Source organism: Tamandua tetradactyla, chromosome 16 (assembly GCF_023851605.1).
Source record: "Tamandua tetradactyla isolate mTamTet1 chromosome 16, mTamTet1.pri, whole genome shotgun sequence".
NCBI lineage: Eukaryota > Metazoa > Chordata > Mammalia > Pilosa > Myrmecophagidae > Tamandua > Tamandua tetradactyla.
The window spans coordinates 18,077,745-18,098,734 of NC_135342.1; the positions used below are offsets into that span (position 1 = coordinate 18,077,745).

General features: G+C 44.5%; 2 protein-coding genes across 6 annotated transcripts in view; both read right to left on the bottom strand.

Annotated features, from left to right (window-relative positions):
- The window catches only part of CLASRP (CLK4 associating serine/arginine rich protein), a 50,413-nt gene extending 35,134 nt beyond the window's left edge, over positions 1-15,279 (bottom strand). For all 3 annotated transcript variants that reach the window (XR_013163402.1, XR_013163403.1, XM_077131470.1), the window contains exons 1-2: positions 15,191-15,279; positions 14,017-14,144 (exon numbers count right to left, since the gene is read on the bottom strand). Coding sequence is in view for 1 of the 3 variants with exons in the window: in XM_077131470.1 (XP_076987585.1) it covers positions 14,017-14,115 (99 nt within the window). In the remaining 2 variants the exon portion in view is untranslated. The remainder of the gene's footprint in view (positions 1-14,016; positions 14,145-15,190) is intronic.
- A 142-nt stretch (positions 15,280-15,421) lies between these two features.
- The window catches only part of RELB (RELB proto-oncogene, NF-kB subunit), a 31,575-nt gene continuing 26,006 nt past the window's right edge, over positions 15,422-20,990 (bottom strand). For all 3 annotated transcript variants that reach the window (XM_077131473.1, XM_077131472.1, XM_077131471.1), the window contains 4 exons: positions 19,894-20,109; positions 19,023-19,091; positions 18,814-18,891; positions 15,422-16,214 (listed from right to left, as the gene is read on the bottom strand). In XM_077131473.1, the coding sequence (XP_076987588.1) occupies positions 15,829-16,214; positions 18,814-18,891; positions 19,023-19,091; positions 19,894-20,109 (749 nt within the window). In that variant the 3' untranslated portion in view covers positions 15,422-15,828. The remainder of the gene's footprint in view (positions 16,215-18,813; positions 18,892-19,022; positions 19,092-19,893; positions 20,110-20,990) is intronic.

Here is a 20,990-nt window from a genome sequence, read left to right on the forward strand (position 1 = left end):
TAACAATCAGAAAAGAGCAGGAGTAGCTATAGTAATATCCAACAAATCGGACTTCAAATGTAAAACAGCTAAAAGAGACAAAGAAGGATATTATATATTAATAAAAGGAGCAATTCAGCGTGAAGACATAGCAATCATAAATATTTATGCACCGAACCAGAATGCTCCAAAACACGTGGCAAACACTGAAAAGAGAAACAGACACATCTACTATAATAGTTGGAGACTTAAATTCACCACTCTCATCAATGGACAGAAAATCTAGACAGAGGATCAATAAAGAAACAGAGAATTTGAATAATACAATAAGTGAGCTAGACTTAACAAACATTTACACCCAACAAAAGCAGGATATACCTTTTTCTGAAGTGCTCATGGATCATTCTCAAGGACAGACCATATGCTGGGTCACAAAGCAAGTCTCAATAAATTTAAAAAGACTGAATCATACAAACACTTTCTCAGATCATAAAGGAATGAAGTTGGATATCAAAAATAGGCAGAGTGTCAGAAAATTCACAAATATGTGGAAGCTCAACAACACACTCTTAAACAACCAGTGGTTCAAGGAAGAAATTACAAGAGAAATCAGTAAATATCTCAAGGCAAATGAAAATGAAAACACAACATATCAAAACTATGGAACACAGTAATGGCAGTGCTAAGAGGGAAATTTACTGCCCTAAATGCCTATATCAAAAAAGAATAAAGGGCAAAAATCGAGGAATTAACTGTCCACTTGGAAGAACTAGAGAAAGAAACTAACCCCAAAGCAAGCAAAAGGAAAGAAATAATGAAGATTAGAGCAGAAATAAATGAAATTGAGAACAGGAAAACAATTGAGAAAATCAATAAAACCAGAAGCTGGTTCTATGAGAAAATCAATAAGATTGATGGACCCTTAGCAAGATTGACAAAAAGAAGAAGACAGAGGATGCAAATAAATAAGATCAGAAATGGAAGAGGAGACATAACCAATGACCCCACAGAAACGAAGTAATGACAGGATACTATGAACAACTTTATGCTAATAGATACAACAATGTAGATGAAATGGACAACTTCCTAGAAAGGCATGAACAACTAACTTTGACTCGAGAAGAAACAGACGACCTCAGCAAACCAATCACAAGTAAAGAAACTGAATCAGTCATTAAGAAGCTTCCCAAAAAGAAAAGTCCAGAACCAGACGGCTTCACATGTGAATTCTACCAAACATTCCAGAAAGAATTAGTACCAATTCTGCTCAAATTCTTCAAAAAAACTGAAGAGGAGGGAAAGCTACCTAACTCATTCTACGAAGCCAACATCATCCTCATACCAAAGCCAGACAAAGATATTACAAAAAAGACAACTATAGACCAATCTCTCTAATGAATATAGATGCAAAAATCCTCAATAAAATTCTAGCAAATCAAATCCAGCAACATATTAAAAGAATTATACATCACGACCAAGTAGGATTCATCCCAGGTATGCAAGGATGGTTCAACATAAGGAAATCAATTAATGTAATACACCATATCAACAAATCAAAGCAGAAAAACCACATGATCATCTCAATTGATACAGAAATGTCATCTGACAAAATTCAACATCCTTTCCTGTTGATAACATTTCAAAAGATAGGAATAGAAGGGAACTTCCTCAAAATGATAAAGGGAATATATGAAAAACCCACAGCTAACATCATCCTCAATGGGGAAAAAGTGAAAACTTTCCCCCTAAGATCAGGAACAAGACAAGGATGTCCACTATCACCACTGTTATTCAACATTGTGTTGGAAGTTCTAACAAGAGCAATTAGACAAGAAAAAGAAATACAAGGCATCAAAACTGGAAAGGAAGAAGTAAAACTCCCACTGTTTGCAGATGATATGATACTATATGTCAAAACCCCTAAAAAATCCACAGGAAAACTACTAGAGCTAATAAACAAGTACAGCAAAGTGGCAGATTACAAGATCAACACTCAAAAATCTGTAGTGTTTCTATACACTAGTAATGAACAATCTGAGGGGGAAATCAAGAAATGAATTCCATTTACAATTGCAACCAAAAGAATAAAATATTTAACAATAAATTTAAGTAAAGAGACAAAAGACCTATACAAAGAAAACTACAAGAAACTGTTGAAAGAAATCACAGAAGACCTAAATACATGGAAGGGCATACTGTATTCATGGATTGGAAGACTAAATACAGTTAAGATGTCAATTCTACCTAAATTGATATACAGAGTCAATGCAATACCAATTAAAATCCCAACAACTTACTTTTCAGAAATAGAAAAACCAATAACCAAATTTATCTGGAAGGGCAGGGTGCCCCGAATAGCTAAAAGTATCCCGAGAAAAAAAATTGAAGTTGGAGGTCTCACGCTACCTGACTTGAAGGCGTATTATGAAGCTACAGTGGTCAAAACAGCACAGTACTGGCATAAAGTAGATATACTGACCAATGGAATCGAATAGAGTGTTCAGACATAGAACCTCTCATCTTGTTGGGGACAATTAAGGTAGCATGTATAAAATCCACCCTCAGCGATGCTGGAAACATGCAACATGGCCGCCAGGGCTGAAACAAAGAACAGCCTAAACTATAATCAGCCTTCTTCACGGAAGTAATAGTAGTTCGCACCTAAAGTTCGCGCCAAAAGTACTAACCGTACATCTGCCCTCTGCCCTAGCAACAGCAGCCACCAATCCCAGATCACCACCGTCCCTACTAGCCACCCCCTCTCCTTCTAGAGTATATATACCCAGCCTCCTCAATAAACTTTTGCAGCTTGATCAGAATATTTGTCTTGCTGTCGTTCTTCGCGTCTCTTTGTCCCATGCCATTCTTCCCTCACAGGAGTTCGAGCTTCGGTTGATCGTCCTGCGGGCCAGGACAACTGGCGCCCAGCGTGGGGCTCGAGCCTTGTGAGGGATAGAACGCCGCACTCAAGGAGCCTGGCCAGGCAGCACTCACCGCACCGAGGATCACCGCGAGGGGACTCGCCCGCGAGATAGATCCGTTGAGACAAAGCAGTGTCGGCGAAAGGAAGAAAGAAAAGAAGAAATTCAGCACCAAACGGTAAGCCCCCACCCTAATCATGGGACAAGAACTTTCCAAACACCAATTGTATATTAAGCAAATAAAAGAGTCACTCAAGGCGCGAGGAACCAGAATTAAGAAAAAGGATCTTATCCACTTTTTTGATTTCGTATTAAAAACTTGCCCTTGGTTTCCTCAAGAAGGTACTATAGATCACCAATGCTGGCTAAGGGTCGGGGATTGTCTAAAAGACTACTACCGAACCTTTGGTCCTGAAAGGGTCCCAGTTACTGCCTTTACTTACTGGAACCTAATTGAGGAAATCCTAAAAGTCCATCCTTTAGCCCCAGATATTCAAAAGCTCTGTAAAGAAGGGGAAGAAGCTTTGAGAGAGCACTCCCACCCTGCATCAGAATGCCGCTCAATTATTATTGATATGCCCGAAAAATCCCCAGAAAAATCCCCAAGCGAAGGCAAGGACATGGAAAGAGCAAAAACCCCACCTAACCAAGCAAGCTCATCTTATCTTAATCAGTAAAGATGAGATGGAAGTCGGACTCCCTCCCCCTTCGGAGGTTGAGTTCCTTCCCCCCTTTCGGCCCCTGCCATACGCCCCCTTATCTAAAGAGTTCCCTGCATTAAAGCCCTTCTTCTGCCCTGCTATAACCCAACCACTGCAGGCAGATTTAAAAGGAGCAACAGAAAACCTTAGGCTACACGCTGCCGCCTCGTTAAGAGCACTTTTGCATGAAAGGAGAGAAACTCTAAGCCTCATCAAGGAACTTAACGCAGTTACTCACGAACTAGCAGATGTAACTTTTTCCAAAAACGATTCACCAGCACACCCTAGTGGTTTATACACCTTTCCCATCACACGCAGTCAAGCCAAACCCCCTGCTGCTGAATCTCAAACTCACTCCGGGTCGGAAAGCGATAGTGAAGGAGATGACCAGTCTAATCCCCCTAGCAAAGAAGAACAGGGAAAAGAACAGGGAGAGACCAGTTCCGCCCCAGCAGCAAAATATAAAAATCTCAGTCTCAAATATTTAGAGAAACTAAAAAAGGCAGTGAATGACTATGGCGCTACCATTAGCTCCTATTCATGTTTGAAAAGAAAAATATATTTTAAGAACTTTAAAACTAAAAATTCTTGTTGAAAACTGTATATTGATAGTTAATGCATATTTGAAACATTAACTAAAGTATTTTAAGTATTTAACATTATTCTAACAAATTTAATTTTGATGGTAATTACATATGTGGTAAAATATTTGTTCAAAGTAATGATTTAAGTATGAAAAATATGAAAGATGTATTTTTATTAATAGGAAAACAGAATAGTTTTATCCTAAAATGAGTAATTGTTACTAAATGAGAAAAATATGGAATGAAGTCTAAACTAATATAATAAGTGGTGAGGGTTTGTAAAAATGGAAATTCTGGTTAAAATCAAGAAAGATTTAATGAGTCTAAAATGACAATGTTTTCTTGGACTCTTAGGCTTTTTTAGAAAATTTTTTTTCTAAATAATTAATTAAAAAGCAAAGAGTCTGTGTTTTATCAAAATAACTTATATTAACTTTTATCATGTTGTTATCTGTATAAAAAATACTGATTTTCTCCTGGGTATCATCATACTTGCAAAAACTGCTTCTTGCCCTAAACCAGGTGGCTTACTCTATTAATCTAAGTACTATTACTATAAATGAATCTATTACTAATTAAATAATATTCAAATCATTTAAATACCTAAATTCCTTTAAGCAAAAATACTTTAATGCTTTATCTAGTGTTTATATAAACTATGTATGTATAAACTAAATTTATCCCAAAATAACCATGGCTTATATTGGAAGCAGATCAGATTTGAGGGTTGAATGCAAGGAAAAAATATACTTGTGGAGTCTTTTTTGTTCACCTGATGTTGCCATTACATGTAACTGATGTTGCTATCACATGACCTTGGTAAGAAATAGTTAAAATGTACACTCTAGCTGGGAGGACTGGCTATCCCCCCAGAAGGAGGTGTACTTTAATACAGATATCTAGGTCCCAGGAAGCTCCTCTTGGTCCCTAGCCAGTTCCCAGAGGACCCAACTGGGCCCGGTCATGTAAGCAAACCAAAATTTGGCCACTATTGTGAGAAAATAACATAAAAACTTCATGCAATAAATTTAAAATTAGCAAAAATGCACAACCAATTATAAAGAATCCACATTCCTGCATTCCTTTTAAATCAATCCAATAAATTCAATTTTAAAAATCTGGTCATTTGCTATGGGTACATGTCACTATTGGCACTCTGCATTCATTTTTGCTACCTGCCACTTTAGGGATTCCTAATTATATATTACAAAACTTGTTTGATATTTTACAAGGAGATTCTGATTTATTAAGCAAAAGGCAGTTAACAGCTGCAGCTGAACGAGAGTTACAATTAATTGAACAATGCATTCAAAAAGGACAGCTTGTTCAAATAGATCTAAAAAAGCCTGTTGATTTTAATATTTTCTATACCTTGCAATCTCCCACAGGCCTATTTTAGATCTATTTGAACACAGTTCGCCTCGGTCCTCTGGAAAGATCCATTGGATAACACTTGGCGAGGACCTGATCCGGTCCTGATATGGGGCAGAGGATCAGTGTATATATATTCTAGGGAATTCGATTCAGCCAAATGGTTGCCAGAGCGATTAACAAAACAAATAGACAATAACAATCTGTCCAGGGCAAAACAAGTTGCCCTGAGAAGAGGCATTTTTCTCTTTTTCTTTCTCCAGCACAGCTGAAGCTACTAATAAATCAGCAAGCCCTGCTATAACCTATTCAACGACGGCTAAGCTGACAGACGACTGAAGTCTAAGAATCCATCTACTGGTGTTGCTGGTCTAGGCACCGGTATCGCCTCAATCACCCTCCAACGACAAAGCCTCTCCAGCCTAAGAGCTGCAATAGACGAGGACTTAACCCATATTGAAACTTCCATCACCCACCTTGAAAAGTCCCTTACGTCCCTATCAGAAGTAGTTCTCCAAAATAGAAGAGGGCTAGACCTGCTCTTCCTTAAACAAGGAGGGCTTTGTGCAGCATTAGGTGAGGAATGTTGCTTTTATGCTGACCATTCTGGCTTAATTAAAGATTCAATGACCAAACTTAGGGAAGGAATTGTAAACCAAACGTGAGCGGGAGCGGGAAGTCCAAGGAGGTTCCTCCTGGGGACTCAACGGAATCCTCCCTTACCTCCTCCCTATATTAGGCCCTTTAATAACCCTACTCCTTATAATATCTTTTGCACCTTGGACCATAAAAAGGATAATACAGCTAATTAAGGACCAAATTGATTCCGCCCTAGGCAGGCCCATTCAAGTGCATTATCACCGGCTTCATCTCGCTAACCAAGGTATGAAACCAGAATATCTGACTGCTACCCACCCTCACGGGTAAGAATCCCCCCTCCTACGGGAGCAGCATACAACTCGAAAGTATGCTTCTAGCTTATGCTATGATTGGTACCGCTGGGTGCAAGGCAAAGCACTGCAAAGGAGGGCCAAAACAATTAAAGGCCATTTTCGAGCTCCTTGAGAAGTATGCCTCATCTTGCATAGAGGTTCACTCTGCAAAAATTCCTCTCCCCAGAAAAACAGAGCCACAAACAACTTGGGGAATGAGGCCTCTACTTCCCCCAGCAAAGGTTAATGCATTCTTTTGGATCAGCATTCTTCCTCCATCCTTTTGAAAAACAAAGGGAGGAGATGTTGGGGACAATTAAGGTAGCATGTATAAAATCCCCCTCAGCGATGCCGGAAACATGCAACATGCCCGCCAGGGCTGAAACAAAGAACAGCCTAAACTATAATCAGCCTTCTTCACGGAAGTAATAGTAGTTTGTGCCTAAAGTTCGCGCCAAAAGTACTAACCGTACATCTGCCCTCTGCCCTAGCAACAGCAGCCACCAATCCCAGATCACCACCGTCCCTACTAGCCACCCCCTCTCCTTCTAGAGTATATATACCCAGCCTCCTCAATAAACTTTTGCAGCTTGATCAGAATATTTGTCTTGCTGTCGTTCTTCGCGTCTCTTTGTCCCATGCCATTCTTCCCTCACAGGAGTTCGAGCTTCGGTTGATCGTCCCGTGGGCCGGGACATCATCTATGGACATTTGATCTTCGATAAGGCAGTCAAGCCAACCCACAGTCTCTTCAATAAATGGTGCCTACAGAACTGGATATCCATATGCAAAAGAATGAAAGAGGACCCATATCTCACACCCTAGACAAAAGTTAACTCAAAATGGATCAAAATTAGATCTACGACCATAAAACTGTGAAAAGAAAATGTAGGGAAATATCTTATAAATCTTATACTTGGAGGTGGTTTTATAGACCTTACACCCAAAGCAAGAGCACTGAAGAAAGAAAGAAATGGGAACTCCTCAAAATTAAACACTTTTGTGCATCAAAGAACTTCATCAAGGAAGTAAAAAGACAGTCTACACAATGGGAGACAATATTTGGAAACGACATATCAGATAAAGGTCTAGTATCCAGAATTTATAAAGAAATTGTTCAACTCAACAACAAAAAGACAGATAACCCAATTACAAAATGGGGGAAAGACTTAAACAGACACTTCTCAGAAGAGGAAATACAAATGGCCAAAAGGCACATGAAGAGATGCTCAACTTCCATGGCCATTAGAGAAATGCAAATCAAAACCACAATGAGATATCACCTCACACCCACCAGAATGGCCATTATCAATAAAACAGAAAATGACAAGTGCTGGAGAGGATGCGGAGAAGGAGGCACACTTATCCACTGTTAGTGGGAATGTCAAATGGTGCAACCGCTGTGGAAGGCAGTTTGGCGGTTTCTCAAAAAGCTGAATATAGAATTGGCATATGACCCAGCAATACCATTGCTAGGTATCTACTCAAAGAACATGAGGGCAAGGACACAAATGGACATTTGCACACCAATATTTATAGCAGCATTATTTACAACTGCAAAGAGATGGAAACAGCCAAAATGTTCATCAACAGACAAGTGGCTAGACAAACTGTGGTATATACATACAATGGACTATTATGCAGCTGTAAGACGGGATAAAGTTATGAAGTATGCAACAACATGGATGGACCTTGAGGACATTATGCCGAGTGAGATTAACCAAAACAAAAGGACAAATACTGTATGGCCTCACTGATATGAACTGACATTAGTGAATAAACTTGGAATATTTCGTTGGTAACAGAGACCATCAGGAGATAGAAATAGGGTAAGACATTGGGTAACTGGAGCTGAAGGGATACAGATTGTACAAAAGGACTGAATATAAAAACTTAGAAATGGACAGCACAATACTACCTAACTGTAATACAATTATGTTAAAACACTGAATGAAGCTGAATGTGAGAATGATAGAGCGCAGAGGGCTGGGGACATAAATGAAATCAGAAAGAAAGAAGATAAAGATTGAGATGGTATAATCTAGGAATGCCTACAGTGTATAATAATAGTGAAATGTACAATGTACAAATTTTAAACATGTTTTTGCATGAGGAAGAACAAAGGAATGTCATTACTGCAGGGTGCTAAAAATAGATGGTAATTAATATTTTAAAATTTCATCTTATTTAAGCAAAAAATGTTTATTTGTTACAAAATTTATAGTTTGACTAGTGCATTTCCTAATATAACTTATGTAGATAGCTTGATTGAATACCATAAGTACTTGGAACCTTGGGTAGGACATGAGATTTTGTTGGTTTTTCCAGAGTGATGCCCCGATGAATTCCAGAGTAATTTGATCAGTGAGTGGAAAAGTATTTGCAAAGTCCCCTTCAAGGAATGGTGAGAATGGGCGAAATTCAACTTCCCCAAGTTGAATTCTTGATATTCTCACAAGCAGTGTGGACGACCAAAGCTATAGGCTGAGCCCCCAGTCTTGGGGTTTGTTCATATGAAACTTAACCCCACTAAGGATTGGTCAAGTCTACTTAAAATTTAGGCCTAAGGGTCACCCCCAAGAGAGTCTCTTTTGTTGCTCAGATGTGGCCTCTCTCTCCAGCCAACACAATGAGCAGTCTCACTACCCTCCCCCTCTCTGTGTGGTACATGATTCCCAGGGGTGTGAACCTTCCTGGCAATGTGAGACAGAGATCCTGGAATGAGCTGAGACTCAGCATCAAGGGATTGAGAAAAACCCTAGAATGAGCTGAGACTCAACATCAAGGGATTGAGAAAACCTTCTTGACCAAAAGGGAGAAGAGTGAAATGAGACAAAGTGTCAAAGGCTGAGAGATTCCAAACAGAGTGGAGAGGTTATCCTGGAGGTTATTCTTACACATTAAGAAGATATCACCTTGTTATTCAAGATGTAGTGGAGAGGCTGGAGGGAACTGCCTGAAAATGTAGAGCTGTGTTCCAGTAGCCATGTTTCTTGAAGATGATTGTATAATGATAAAGCTTTCACAATGTGACTGTGTGATTGTGAAAACTTTGTTTCTGATGCTCCTTTTACCTACCTTATCAACAGACAAGTAGAACATATGGAATAAAAATAAATAATAGGGGGAACAAATGTTAAAATAAATTTAGTTTGAAATGTTTGTGATCAATGAAAGGGAGGGTAAGGGGTAGGTATGTATAATCTTTTTTTTTTCTGTTTTTGTTTTCTTTCTTCTTCTGTTGTCTTTTTCTTTTTCTGAATTGATGCAAAAAATGTTCTAAGAAATGATTATGATGATGAATATGCAACTACATGATGATATTGTGAATTACTGACGATATATGTAGAACAGAATGTGTTAAGAATGTTTTTGTTCGTTTGTTGTTAAATTTTTTTTTATTAATAAATTAAAAAAAGAAACTGAGGGCAGGACAGGCCTGCCCGTCAAGCAGTGGTGGTATGGCTAGATCCCACTCTATCCTGCAACACACCCGCCTCCCTCCACTTGTCTCTGGCCTCAACACACATCAGGTGCCACAGCCCCACAACAACCCCTGGCCAAGACCAAGTCCAAGACTCCATTTCCGAGGCTGTTCTGGGACAGATGCCCAGTTCTCACAGCCAAGGCTCGAGGGACATTGTTTGCAGCCCCAACTTTGGCAGGTAAGGGGAAGCTACAGGCAATATTGGCCTTGAAGAGGAAAAAAAGCATAGGGTTGGGGGTAAAATCCCTGAGTCCAGTCAACAAATGACTCCTAGCCTCGGTTTCCATATCCCAAAACTAAGGACAAAAGGTAACAGCTTCTATCTTCTATGCCCTAACTAAAAGCCAGTCGCCGAGTTAAGTCTTCTTACTTCAACTTCCCAGCTACAGAAGAGACGGGTTATTATCCCCACATTCCAGATGAAAATACTGGGTTCAGAGGTGATGTTTACTTGACTGAGATCACACCAGTAATAAGCAGAACTAGGATGTGAACCCAGATGGGCCTGAGGCCAAAATCTACTCTTAACCACTGGACTATCCTGATACCAGGATCAGATGAGGTCAGAGGAATTCATAAAGTCATTCACTTATGCACACTCAACTGATAAATTGGTACCTACTGTGTGCTAGACCCTGTGCCCTGATAAAAGCCCGGCTCTGCCCTTGTGGGACTCACAGACCCCACACAGTGACAACCTAGAGCTGGGATGCGAAGAGTCCAAGGGGTGCATGACCCAGCCTAGAGATCAAGGAGGGCTTCCTGGAGGAGGACACACTTGAACTAAAACCACTTCTACATCAACAGGGGATTCTGTTTCTTTATCCTAGACACTGATTTGTAAAGAAAGTTGACAACGACAGGAGATACAGAACCAGGGTCAGCTAGGTGTGGAGACAGGGAGAGAGAACAGGGACCAAGGAAAGAAAACAGGAACAGAGAAAATAGTCCTCTATTTCTTTAACAGAGAAAACAGACCATAGAGCACTCATTCATCTTGCCACAATCCACCTTGGCTTCAATATTCGCCTCACAACCTCCTCTCTTGGTTCCCAGATAAGAGGGAGAGAATCACACAAGCAGCCCCATCCCCCCCTCAAAGCTTACTCAGACCATTGCCCAGGCACCTTCCACAGCTTGGCAGCTTGGATATGAATGCTGATCATGTTCTTGTGCAGGGACAAAGGCAGCTTGTACAGGCCTGCACCACAAAGAACCCATGGACACTTGCTCTTTAAGCTCTTGCCCATTATCTGGGGAGAGGGACTTTGTGGTCTGGATAAGAAAACGAAGCTCAGGAAGCACCTCTGCTAACAAGGAGGGGGCCTGGGGTCCCAAGCCTTCTGAGCAACCCAAATCTAACTGTTTCACCATGCCACCCATTAACCTGGGTACAAATCCCTGCTCTGTCCAGTAATGAAAATGTCAATAACAATGAGAAATAACATCTACTGAGCAACAATTAACCTGGGCAGGCCTATGCTAAGAGGACTGTGTGTCCAATCTCACCATATCCTAAAACAAGCTTGTGATGGAAGTATACCATTTGCAGCAGACCACAAACTGCCACTCAACACCCATGCCCCTTTCTTCAAAAGTTATAGAACTACTAATATACCAGAACACAAGGTCACTCTTAGCCTTCCTTGCAGCTGTGGGTGATCATGTGACTACTTTCTGGCCAGGGGGATATGAGTGAAAATGTCACGTGAAAACATCTAGAAACTGCCAACAACTGGCATGAGCAACTTTGCCCTATTTCCCTTCCTTTCTCCTCCCTGCTGGATGGAACAGAGACATTTTAAATCTCTTCAGCAAAACTGCCTGCCTCTGGACTCTTACGTGAAAAATAAATAAACATTATCTTATTTAAGCAACTGATATATTAGGTCTCTGTTAGAGCCAAACCTAATTTTAAATCATACATCATTTCACACACAGAAGAAACTAAGCTCAGGGAGATAGTCACACACCTAAGGTCACATAATATGCAAGTCGAATAGCTGGAGTTTAACCCAGAGTCCAATAACTCCAAACTTTAAATAGCTATTCATATGGTATTTGGCCTCCTGGCTGTGTCAACTTGGGCAAGTTGATTCACCTTTCTGTACCTTTAATTCTGCAAAAGAACAAAGTGAAGTGCTAAGAGCAGATAAGGGTCAGAGAGTCTAGATTAGAATGTCAGCCCTGTCCTCTCACTATTTGACTGCAGGCAGTAACTCTGAACCTCAGTCTGTTCGTGTATAAATGGAGATAATAGGAACAACTTCCTAGGCTGTGGTAAGGAATTGATGAAGTAGAAATGTACGTCAAGTGCTTAGCACAATGGGTAATACAACATAAACGCTTAATAGCGTTAGCTGCTATTACCAGCATCACCTTTAACTCAAATATCAATACCCACCCCAAAGGCCCTCAATAAACAGCAGCTATTCATTCCTGAGCCTTCACTCTGTTCCTGGCCCATTGTCAGGCCCTCAACCAATGCAAACCCGTCCCTAGTCTCATGGTCAAATTATAGTTATGCTGATGCCAGAGGGACAGACTCTCCCTCCAGCCTTGTGGGTACTTTCTGGATGACAAAAAGTAAGTGAGGTGCTCTCACAGCCTCCCTTACTCTGCAGAGTGGGGGTACTAGCAGCCTGTCTCATGGGTCACTGTGGTCCAAAGAAATCAGGCACTTACAGCTCTTCTCACATAGCCTGGTGCCTGAGCAGGACTGATGAATGGTAGCTGCTACTGTTAAACTGTTTTTTTCATTTATTCTTTCAAATTGTATTTGTTAGGCCAGACACTAGTTCTCCCAAATCTCACTGAGCTGGGAGTAAAACACCAAATGCGCTAAGTTCTACAGAGAGGAAAGACAGGGCATGATGACAGCATTTACTGGGGGCACCTGTTCATTGTGGAAGACAAGGGAAGGTTTCTCAGAAGACTGCGATCTGACAGATGAACAAGAGTTAACCGGGTGTAGAAACAGCCAGGTGTGGCTAGAGGTCACCTGGGTCAATGGACGAATAGTAAAACCAGCATGGCTTGAGGAAAGGAACAAGGTAGAGAGCAGGGCAGTGTGCATCTGGAGGAGGGGTAAAGGCCAGACCTGTGAGTGTGGTAAGGAGCTTGGACTTTCTCCCAAGTGTGTTAGGGAGCTCTGGAGGAGTTCTGAGCCCAGGGTGGGGTGGGGTGGGGTGGGGTGGGGGCAGGAATGGAGGCTGGGAGATCAGGGAGGAGGATGGGAAAATAATGAAGTTCTTTAGGAGCAAATGGGAATGTCTATATCAAACTCATGACTGGGAGACCAGCTAACAGGATAACTGAAGCTAGTCAACCAAATGCCTTTTAAAGCTGGGGTCTCAAGAGGAAGCAGAAGTTAAATAAGCAAGGGGGAAGCATTACAAGCACAAAGCCACGTGGTAGTAAAGAGCTATACATGGATGAAGCTTTAAGGCTGGCAGAGGCTAGACCATGAGAGCCTATTAGGCTATGGGATAGAGTTTAGTCTTCTCTCCAAAAGCAAGTGAAGCAACAGCAAGGTCAGATTTCAGTTCATGAATATTGATACTGCTCCTACCACATGCCAAGCCAAACTCCAAGAATGGCTGTGCTCTTCCAGGCACTGGGAATACAGGCAACATTCTGGAGGTGATCTGTCTGACATCTTGGACTACTCTCTGAGTTGTTACAACTTTCCTCCTTTCTGCTAACACCAGCATTGTACTCTGAGGTCACACTATACAACACAAGATGTTATACCAAACAAAACCCTGAGATGCTTTTTTTTTTTTTGCGTGCATGGTCCAGAAATTGAATCTAGGTCTCCCGCATGGAAGGTGAGCATTCTACCACCTGAGTCCCCACCCTACGTTTTTAACAACTATTATGAATGCAAATTGAAACTAATCAAGAAATGATTAATTAATGAATACCCATATGAGGAAACAGGGCTCTTCTAAGGCCAAAATTTACCAGTGACCAGGGAGGACTCTACTCTCCCGGAGATCCTGTCCTGAGCCCCCTCAAGACTAAAGGTTGGCTACTCACAATCTTTTCATAGTACTCCCGCCTCCGCTCTGCCCGCTTCTTGTAGTCCACCATCATGCCGCGAAGCTTCCGCTCATGCTTCCGAGCCTCGTGCCACATCGTGGTGAGGCCAAGCCTAGAGCCTCAACCTGGGTGTGAGGGGACCAGGAGTGTCAGATGGGCCATAAAAAACATATGAACAGATTCAATGTCACCTAACAAGTGATGGTGACAGAGCTGACTCTAAACACCCCATCTCCCAATTTCAAGAAGTGAGACTGTAGAACTGCACCAAAATCACCTGAGAAGGCTGAAAGAGACGTTCAGGTGTATCCCTCACAACCTGATTCAGTAACTTGGACATTCTGAAAAGTCCTCGGGTGATTCTGGAGTGAGCATTCCCGGGAAAGGGGAGTCCTGGTTTCAACACGCTGGGGTCAGTGCTGAAAGGTTTTGGAATGGGAAGATCATGTAAATCAAGGTCTGGAGGAAGGGCCTGAACAGCTGGGGCTGGAGCTCAGGGGAAGGGGAAGAGCCAAAACAGTACGTCACCAGGGTTCATCTGTGGGGGTGGGTTTAGGTTGTAGGAAGATGACGATCAAGGCGGGTGGAGGGCCTGGAGATGACTTTAGGGAGCAGTGCTGCGGAGGTGGGAGTGGAGGGCAGGTGAAGGGCGTGGATGGAAGATGACGCTTGGGGGAGAAGGGGGAACATGGAGGAGTGCTATTAAGGACAGAATAGACCGGGAAGGAATGAAGTCTAAAGGAATCTGAATTGGGGGAGTGGGGAATCCAGGTAAAAGGGAGTACAGCCTGAGGGAGTTGGAAAGGGGTGACGGAAGGGGAAGGGCTGAATTCGGGGCAGGGCTTGCAGACAGGGGCGGAGCCTGTTAGACAGCGCTTGTTGACCGGGTTAAGGCCTTAGGATTTGAACTGAGATTTTTTTGACAAAGAGGAGCAGCCTATGACAAGCGGAGGAGGGGAGGACTAGGCGCATCGCCACCCAGTTTGGGCCCACTGCGGGGGCAGGGGAGCGGCCTGTGGCCATCCGGCCGGAGGGGGTACAAGACGGATAGCCCTCGGGGATGGCGCCCACCAGAGGCCCTCAGCGGCCAGGGAAGAAGCCGACGCAAAGGCCAAGATGGTTTGACACTCGCGAGAAAGCCAAGGGGTCGGGGCCAGCGGCCTGCACTCACCGGCTCGTCGCCGCCTCCCACCGCTGCGCTCGCGCGCGGCCGCACCGGAAGCGGAAATGGGAGGCCGCGCGGAGGGGACGAAGACCGAGTGTGGCGGGGCACGCTTCCGCCGACGAGAGGGGCGGGGTCTAGGGGGAGGGCGGGGCCCAGAGGGAGGGTGGGACGGGGAGCGTAGCATTGCCGCGTGCCGGGGCTGTGTTTTCCAAGCCAAGAAGAGACGAGACCCCCACCAACGCTCAAAAATTCATCTTTATTGGGAAAGCTTGAACAAACAACCTATCCCCTACTTCCAGGCCTGGGGAGGGGGAGCGGGGTTCTGTCCCTTTCTCCCATATGTACACTCTCTTCAGAATCCGGCTGGAGAAGGCGACCCCCAACTTGTGGGCTACGTGGCAGCTCTTAACAAGCCAGTGGATGGGAGCCAAGTACCCTCTCCTCTCCGGACTCAGTTTTCTCATTTGTAAAATGGGCTCAAGACCCGCGTGCTACGGAGCTTCTGGGCAGCGCCAAACATGTCCGATTCAGAAGGACGAGGGGGTTGGAAGGCCGACCGGGGCGAACTGGACATCCTGGTTGGGCTCACAGGGCCCCCTCCACCTCCCTTCCCCACCCAGCGCCCCTCTTCCGACCCCCGAGGGCTACGTGGCCTCAGGCCCCGGGGACAGGAGACCGCCCCCAAAAGCCGCCTCGCGGTACTGATTGGGGAACATGTTGCTGCCCACGAGGCTGGCGGTACCCCCGTCCACAGGGCCCGGGGTCTGGTACGAGTCCAGTGTCAGTGGTTCGGGACCGGAGGGCTCCCCGACCACGGCCCCTGCACCCCCGCTACCAGCGACAGCGCTGGCGTGTGGCGGCGCGGGGGGCAGCAGGTCCAGCATGGTGAATAGCGTGGGGGCCGTGGCGTCATAGGCAAAACCTTCATCCAGGAGGTCCGGGCCGCCCGGTGGTTCCAGGCCGGGCAGGGACACGTGGCCGGCGAAGAAGTCTGTGTCTGGCAGTAGGGCTGATGGTGGCAGGAAAGGACCTGAGGGGAGAAAGGGGGTGCGGGGGGGGGGGGGGGGAGGTGGGCTTCAGGGCAGAGTCTGGCCAGGCCTTACCTTGGAGGCACCGTGCTAAATACCTTAACTATAATCACTGTGGTCTCCTTTAATCCTAAAGAGAACCTTCGAGAATCTGTCATCGTGCTTATTTGATAAACAAGCAGAGGCATTAAGGCCAATTAACAAGTAGTCACACGCAGCTGGCAAGTTTGGAACCAGGATTGAAACCACGCTCCTGCAGGGTTGGGGAAAGTTCTCACCAAGAATGCAGAGGAAGAAGGTTCCAAACTGTGAGTGGGCATGGGCTGCTAGATAGACAATCCAAAAAGTGAAATCTCCACATCATGGCAGACGTAAGTTGGGAAGTCATCAGTCCCAAAATTGGAAGGTAAAATATTGTGTGTCATTATGAGAGAACTCTTTTTGAGACAAGCCAAACTCATCAGCAGGGGCACTATCTGATTACACTTATATCAGAATGTAAATGAAGATATTGTGGTCAACTTCACAACTATCTCTGAAGCTTGGTATCCCGGAAGTTTCTAGTCACTGCTTAAGAAATTAATTAATGAGGGCCTGGAATTGTTTGTAATTATTTTAATCTCCCTGATCTCCTATTTAAAAGTGAACCTTCATTCTGTAGAACTCCTCACCCACCTCTAATATATTATATAACTCATTCATTTTTCTCATTTATTGTCCACCTCTCCTTCCCTATGAGGGCAGAGATTTTTGTCCTTTAAGCACTCAGATGTGACTCCAGCAACTAGAACAGAGCCTGGCATATAGTTCTATAAATATTTCATAAATGGACAATAAATGAAGGTGTGAATAAAAAGGATGGGAGAGATTGCTGGCTCTCTTCCAATAACCCTTGTCCCTTTCTTCTTTTGGATTTTAGGGGGGCAGATGACTGCTGGGACTCTACTTCCCAGCCTCCTTTGCAGTTTCACATGGTCATGTGACTGCATTCTGACCAATGGGATATAAGTAGACATACTGTATGGAATTTCTGGGATCCAATGTACAAATTCTCTTTCCTGGTTGCTGGCATGTGGATATGATGGCTGGAGATGCAGTAGCCATTCTGGACAATGAGAGGAAAACTGATGACGGCAGAAGCTTGCCTCGCTGATCCAGTGATGAGGATTAGCCACCAAACCATCCCTGGATCACCAACCTCTGGACTAGGTTCATGTGGAGGAAAAATAAAGTTCTATACTGTCTAAGCTCCTGCTATTTTGGGTTTTCTGTGAATGTAGTTAAACATGATCTTAACAAATACAGGAGACACTCCTGATTTCGGGCAAATTCCTAGCATCTCCTGGGCACTAACTGTGCTAGGCACTGTGCTAAGTAACTATGAAACATGTGATCTCACTATATTTAGAAAGGACCCTAAAAGATAGGGTTCCCATCTGATGAATAAGCTGAGGCTTGTAAGATCACACAGCTGCTAAATTGTGGGCTCAGAATTCAAACCCAGGCACTGTGGCTCTAGAGCCATGCTCCTAACAACTATACTATACTACCAGGGTACTTTTGCCCCAAAATGAGGGAGAGGCTTTAGACAAGTGTGGGAAGCTGTGGTGAGTGGGGAGATAGATGAATGGCAGGTGGGGCAGATAATGAGGGGTTTGGGGGATTGGAGGTTGGTGAAATGGGCTACTATTGGGGGGTTCCTAGAAGTAGAGCCACTGGGAATTACAGTTATAGGGGGCCCACAACACATGGTACCCAAATTTTCCAGGTAGGAATGGCTGGAGTGGTTCAGAGTTTGAAAAACTTTGAGCAGTTGGTGGCTGGCTGGGAACCAGGTACCCCAGGGCAGGTGGAATACTGAGGACAGAGTTCTCAGAACCAGTGGTCAGCAGATGGGTAAGCATCTTCTGATGGCAGCCAGATAGGGTTAGGGTTCAAGGAAACTGGAAGCTAACATGCAGGTTGAGGTGAAGGCAGGGAAAGATAGCCTAGAGGGTGGGATGCAATGGAAATAGGCTCTAAATTCGAGGTTGGCAGGCTCCACTGACATCCACTTATCCACATCAACTCCCTGCTGCTCCCCGCTTCACATGAATGATAAATAATCTATACAAATGACCAGTTCAACTCCTTGCTGCCCCACAGACTAGCTCTATGACCTCAGACAAGAGACTTTGCCTCTCTGGGCCATAGTTTCTTCACCTGTAAAGCAGAGGTGACAACAGCACTGGCCTCCTGGGTGACTGTGCCAACTACATGAGTAAACATACCCAGAGTACCCTGTGCCTGTCATATAGTGTCTATGAAAAGGAAGAAATCAATTTTTAAAAGGCCAATAAGATAGACATGTGGTGAGTCTTTTCAGAGGAGCCCTGGAGACTCTGAGAGGTGGAATGACTTGATGAATGAAGGTCACACAGTAAAAAAATGGCCCAGCCTAGATCAGAGCCTCTGTACTATCTCCAGAGACCTCATTCTTTCTACTTGATGTTGCCGGCTAAGTGGCGAGTTGCAGGCCAGAAAAGCAGGGTTCTGGTTCTGGTTCAGCCTTGGCCCATCCCATCCAAGGAGGGGGTGTACTAACAGGGAGCCAGGACCCACCTGAGCTGTGGCTTGGCAAGAAATGGTCCAGGAAGGCTGGCTTTTTCTTTCGCCGTTTGCTCTCGATGCCATGGGGATCTGATGGAAGGCAAAAATGAGGACCCTTCAAACCAACAGCCCCCCCGCCCCCCAGCCTGGGACAGGGCAGGGAAGGGAGGCAGGGGCCAGGGACCTGGGAATGAGTGTGGAAGGGGGTAGAGGGGACACACCAGAACTGTTCAGTTCCCCAAGGACATCCGGCATTCCCCGTTTCCGCTTCTTGTCCACACCATAGCTGTCTGTGCAGGAAATAACAGTAATAATTCATTAATAATTTGGATTATAGAGACCAGTTAGGAAATTGTTGAACTGTTCTGGTTCTTGGCCAACCAAGTCAATAGACACCCATATCTTAGTCAGAATAAAACCCAAATTCACTTGTAAGACCCATGAAACCCTAAAGAATCTGCCACCCTCCTTACCTCGCCCCTACCCCTCTCCTGCTAGTCTTCTGTATTCCAGCCACACTTGCCTCTCTGTTGTTCCTGGAACACTTGCTGTTCTAGCTGCTTAAAATACTCCTCCACAACTCCTACCACTTTCCTGGAGAACTGCTGACTCCTCTTCCCGGCCACCGCTCTCAGCTGTTTTCCCTCTTCCAGGAAGCCCTACCTGACCCATAAGCCTGGGACAGGTGCCCTCTCTAGGTTCCCCTAGTCCCCTGAGCTCCTCCATGTCCCAGCCCTACCCACTATGGGTCCTCTTCGTGTGGGGACTAGTCTGCCTTCCCCACTGGACTGTGAACCCCAGGAGCAGTGTCAGGCATGAGCAGGTGTGCAGAGGGAATAAATGGCTGGATTCTTGCAAAATACATGAAACAGGCACTGTCATCATTCTCATTGTGCACAGGAGGAAACTCAGGCTCGGAGAGAGAAAAGCAACATAGCCAGCAAGTGGCAGAACTGGGATTTGAACTTCAGTCTATCTGGCTCCAAGCCTGTGTTCAACTTCAGCCCCTCACCCCTTGCCCCTCCAGGTCACCTCAAGCAAAGCCAAGGCCTGAGTCTCAGGGGCGGGAGTGGCCCTGGTGGCCATGGTTACCATGGTCCCGAGGCAGGTACGTGAAGGGCAGTGGCTCACTGCAGACCCCATCGGTGAGCCGCTGCAGGAAGACGTTGACTGTCACGGGCTCAATGATCTCCAGGTCCTCGTAGGGTGGGGTCTTGAACACGATGGCAATCTGGCGGTGCACATCAGCCTGGGAGAAGTCGGCCCGGCCTTCCCAGGAGGCCGTGCTGAACACCACAGATATGTCCTCTGGTGGGAAGGTGGAAGGCATCTGCTGAGCCAGGAGAGCTGGCCAGCCTGCCCCCCAACCAACTCAGACTCCCCCAGAATCAATATGAAATTGCAACTCTTAAGAATAAGTATAATCATATATACATAAAATCTTATTTAATCCCTACCACCCTAACAGGTGGGTAGAATTGATGTCCCCACTATGTCAGGGTCCCCCAGACCACACTGAGGTTTGCAGATTTGCTAAGGGGACTCCCAGGGCTCAGCATATAGTCATCCACATGGCTATGATTTGTTATAGTGAAGAGACATCAAGCATAATCAGCAAAGGGAAAAGATGCAGGGACAAAGGCCAGAGGAAACCAGGAACGAGCTTCCTGGAGTTCTCTCCCCATGGAATCACATAGAATACACTCAATTCCCCCAGCAATAAGTTGTGACAACACGTGAAATGTTGTTTACTGGGGAAGCTTGTTAGAGACCTCATACTCAGGGTTTTTATTGGGGGCTGGTCATGTAGGCACCCCTGTCTAGCCTGTACCAACACTGACTCCCAGAAGGAAAGTAAGTGTTCAGCATAAACCCCCTTGTTTGCTGAGTTAGGCACAGTAAACCACTCTTATCAGTTAGGGAATGGGGGGAACCCTCCCAAAATTCAAGTTCCCAGATGCGAACCAAAAGTCAACCTTGCAAGCAGACCCTTCAAAGGACAGCAGTCAGGCTGGTTATGTTAATTCTCTTCCTGCCCACCCACTTTATTTATTTATTTATTTATTGGCATTTAAAAATATTTATTTATTCACTTCAAAACACTAAACTCATTGCATGTTAGTATAAATAACATATTTTGAAAATAACTATGTTCTCAAAAACAAAAAGTTAATCAGAAGGGGGGCACT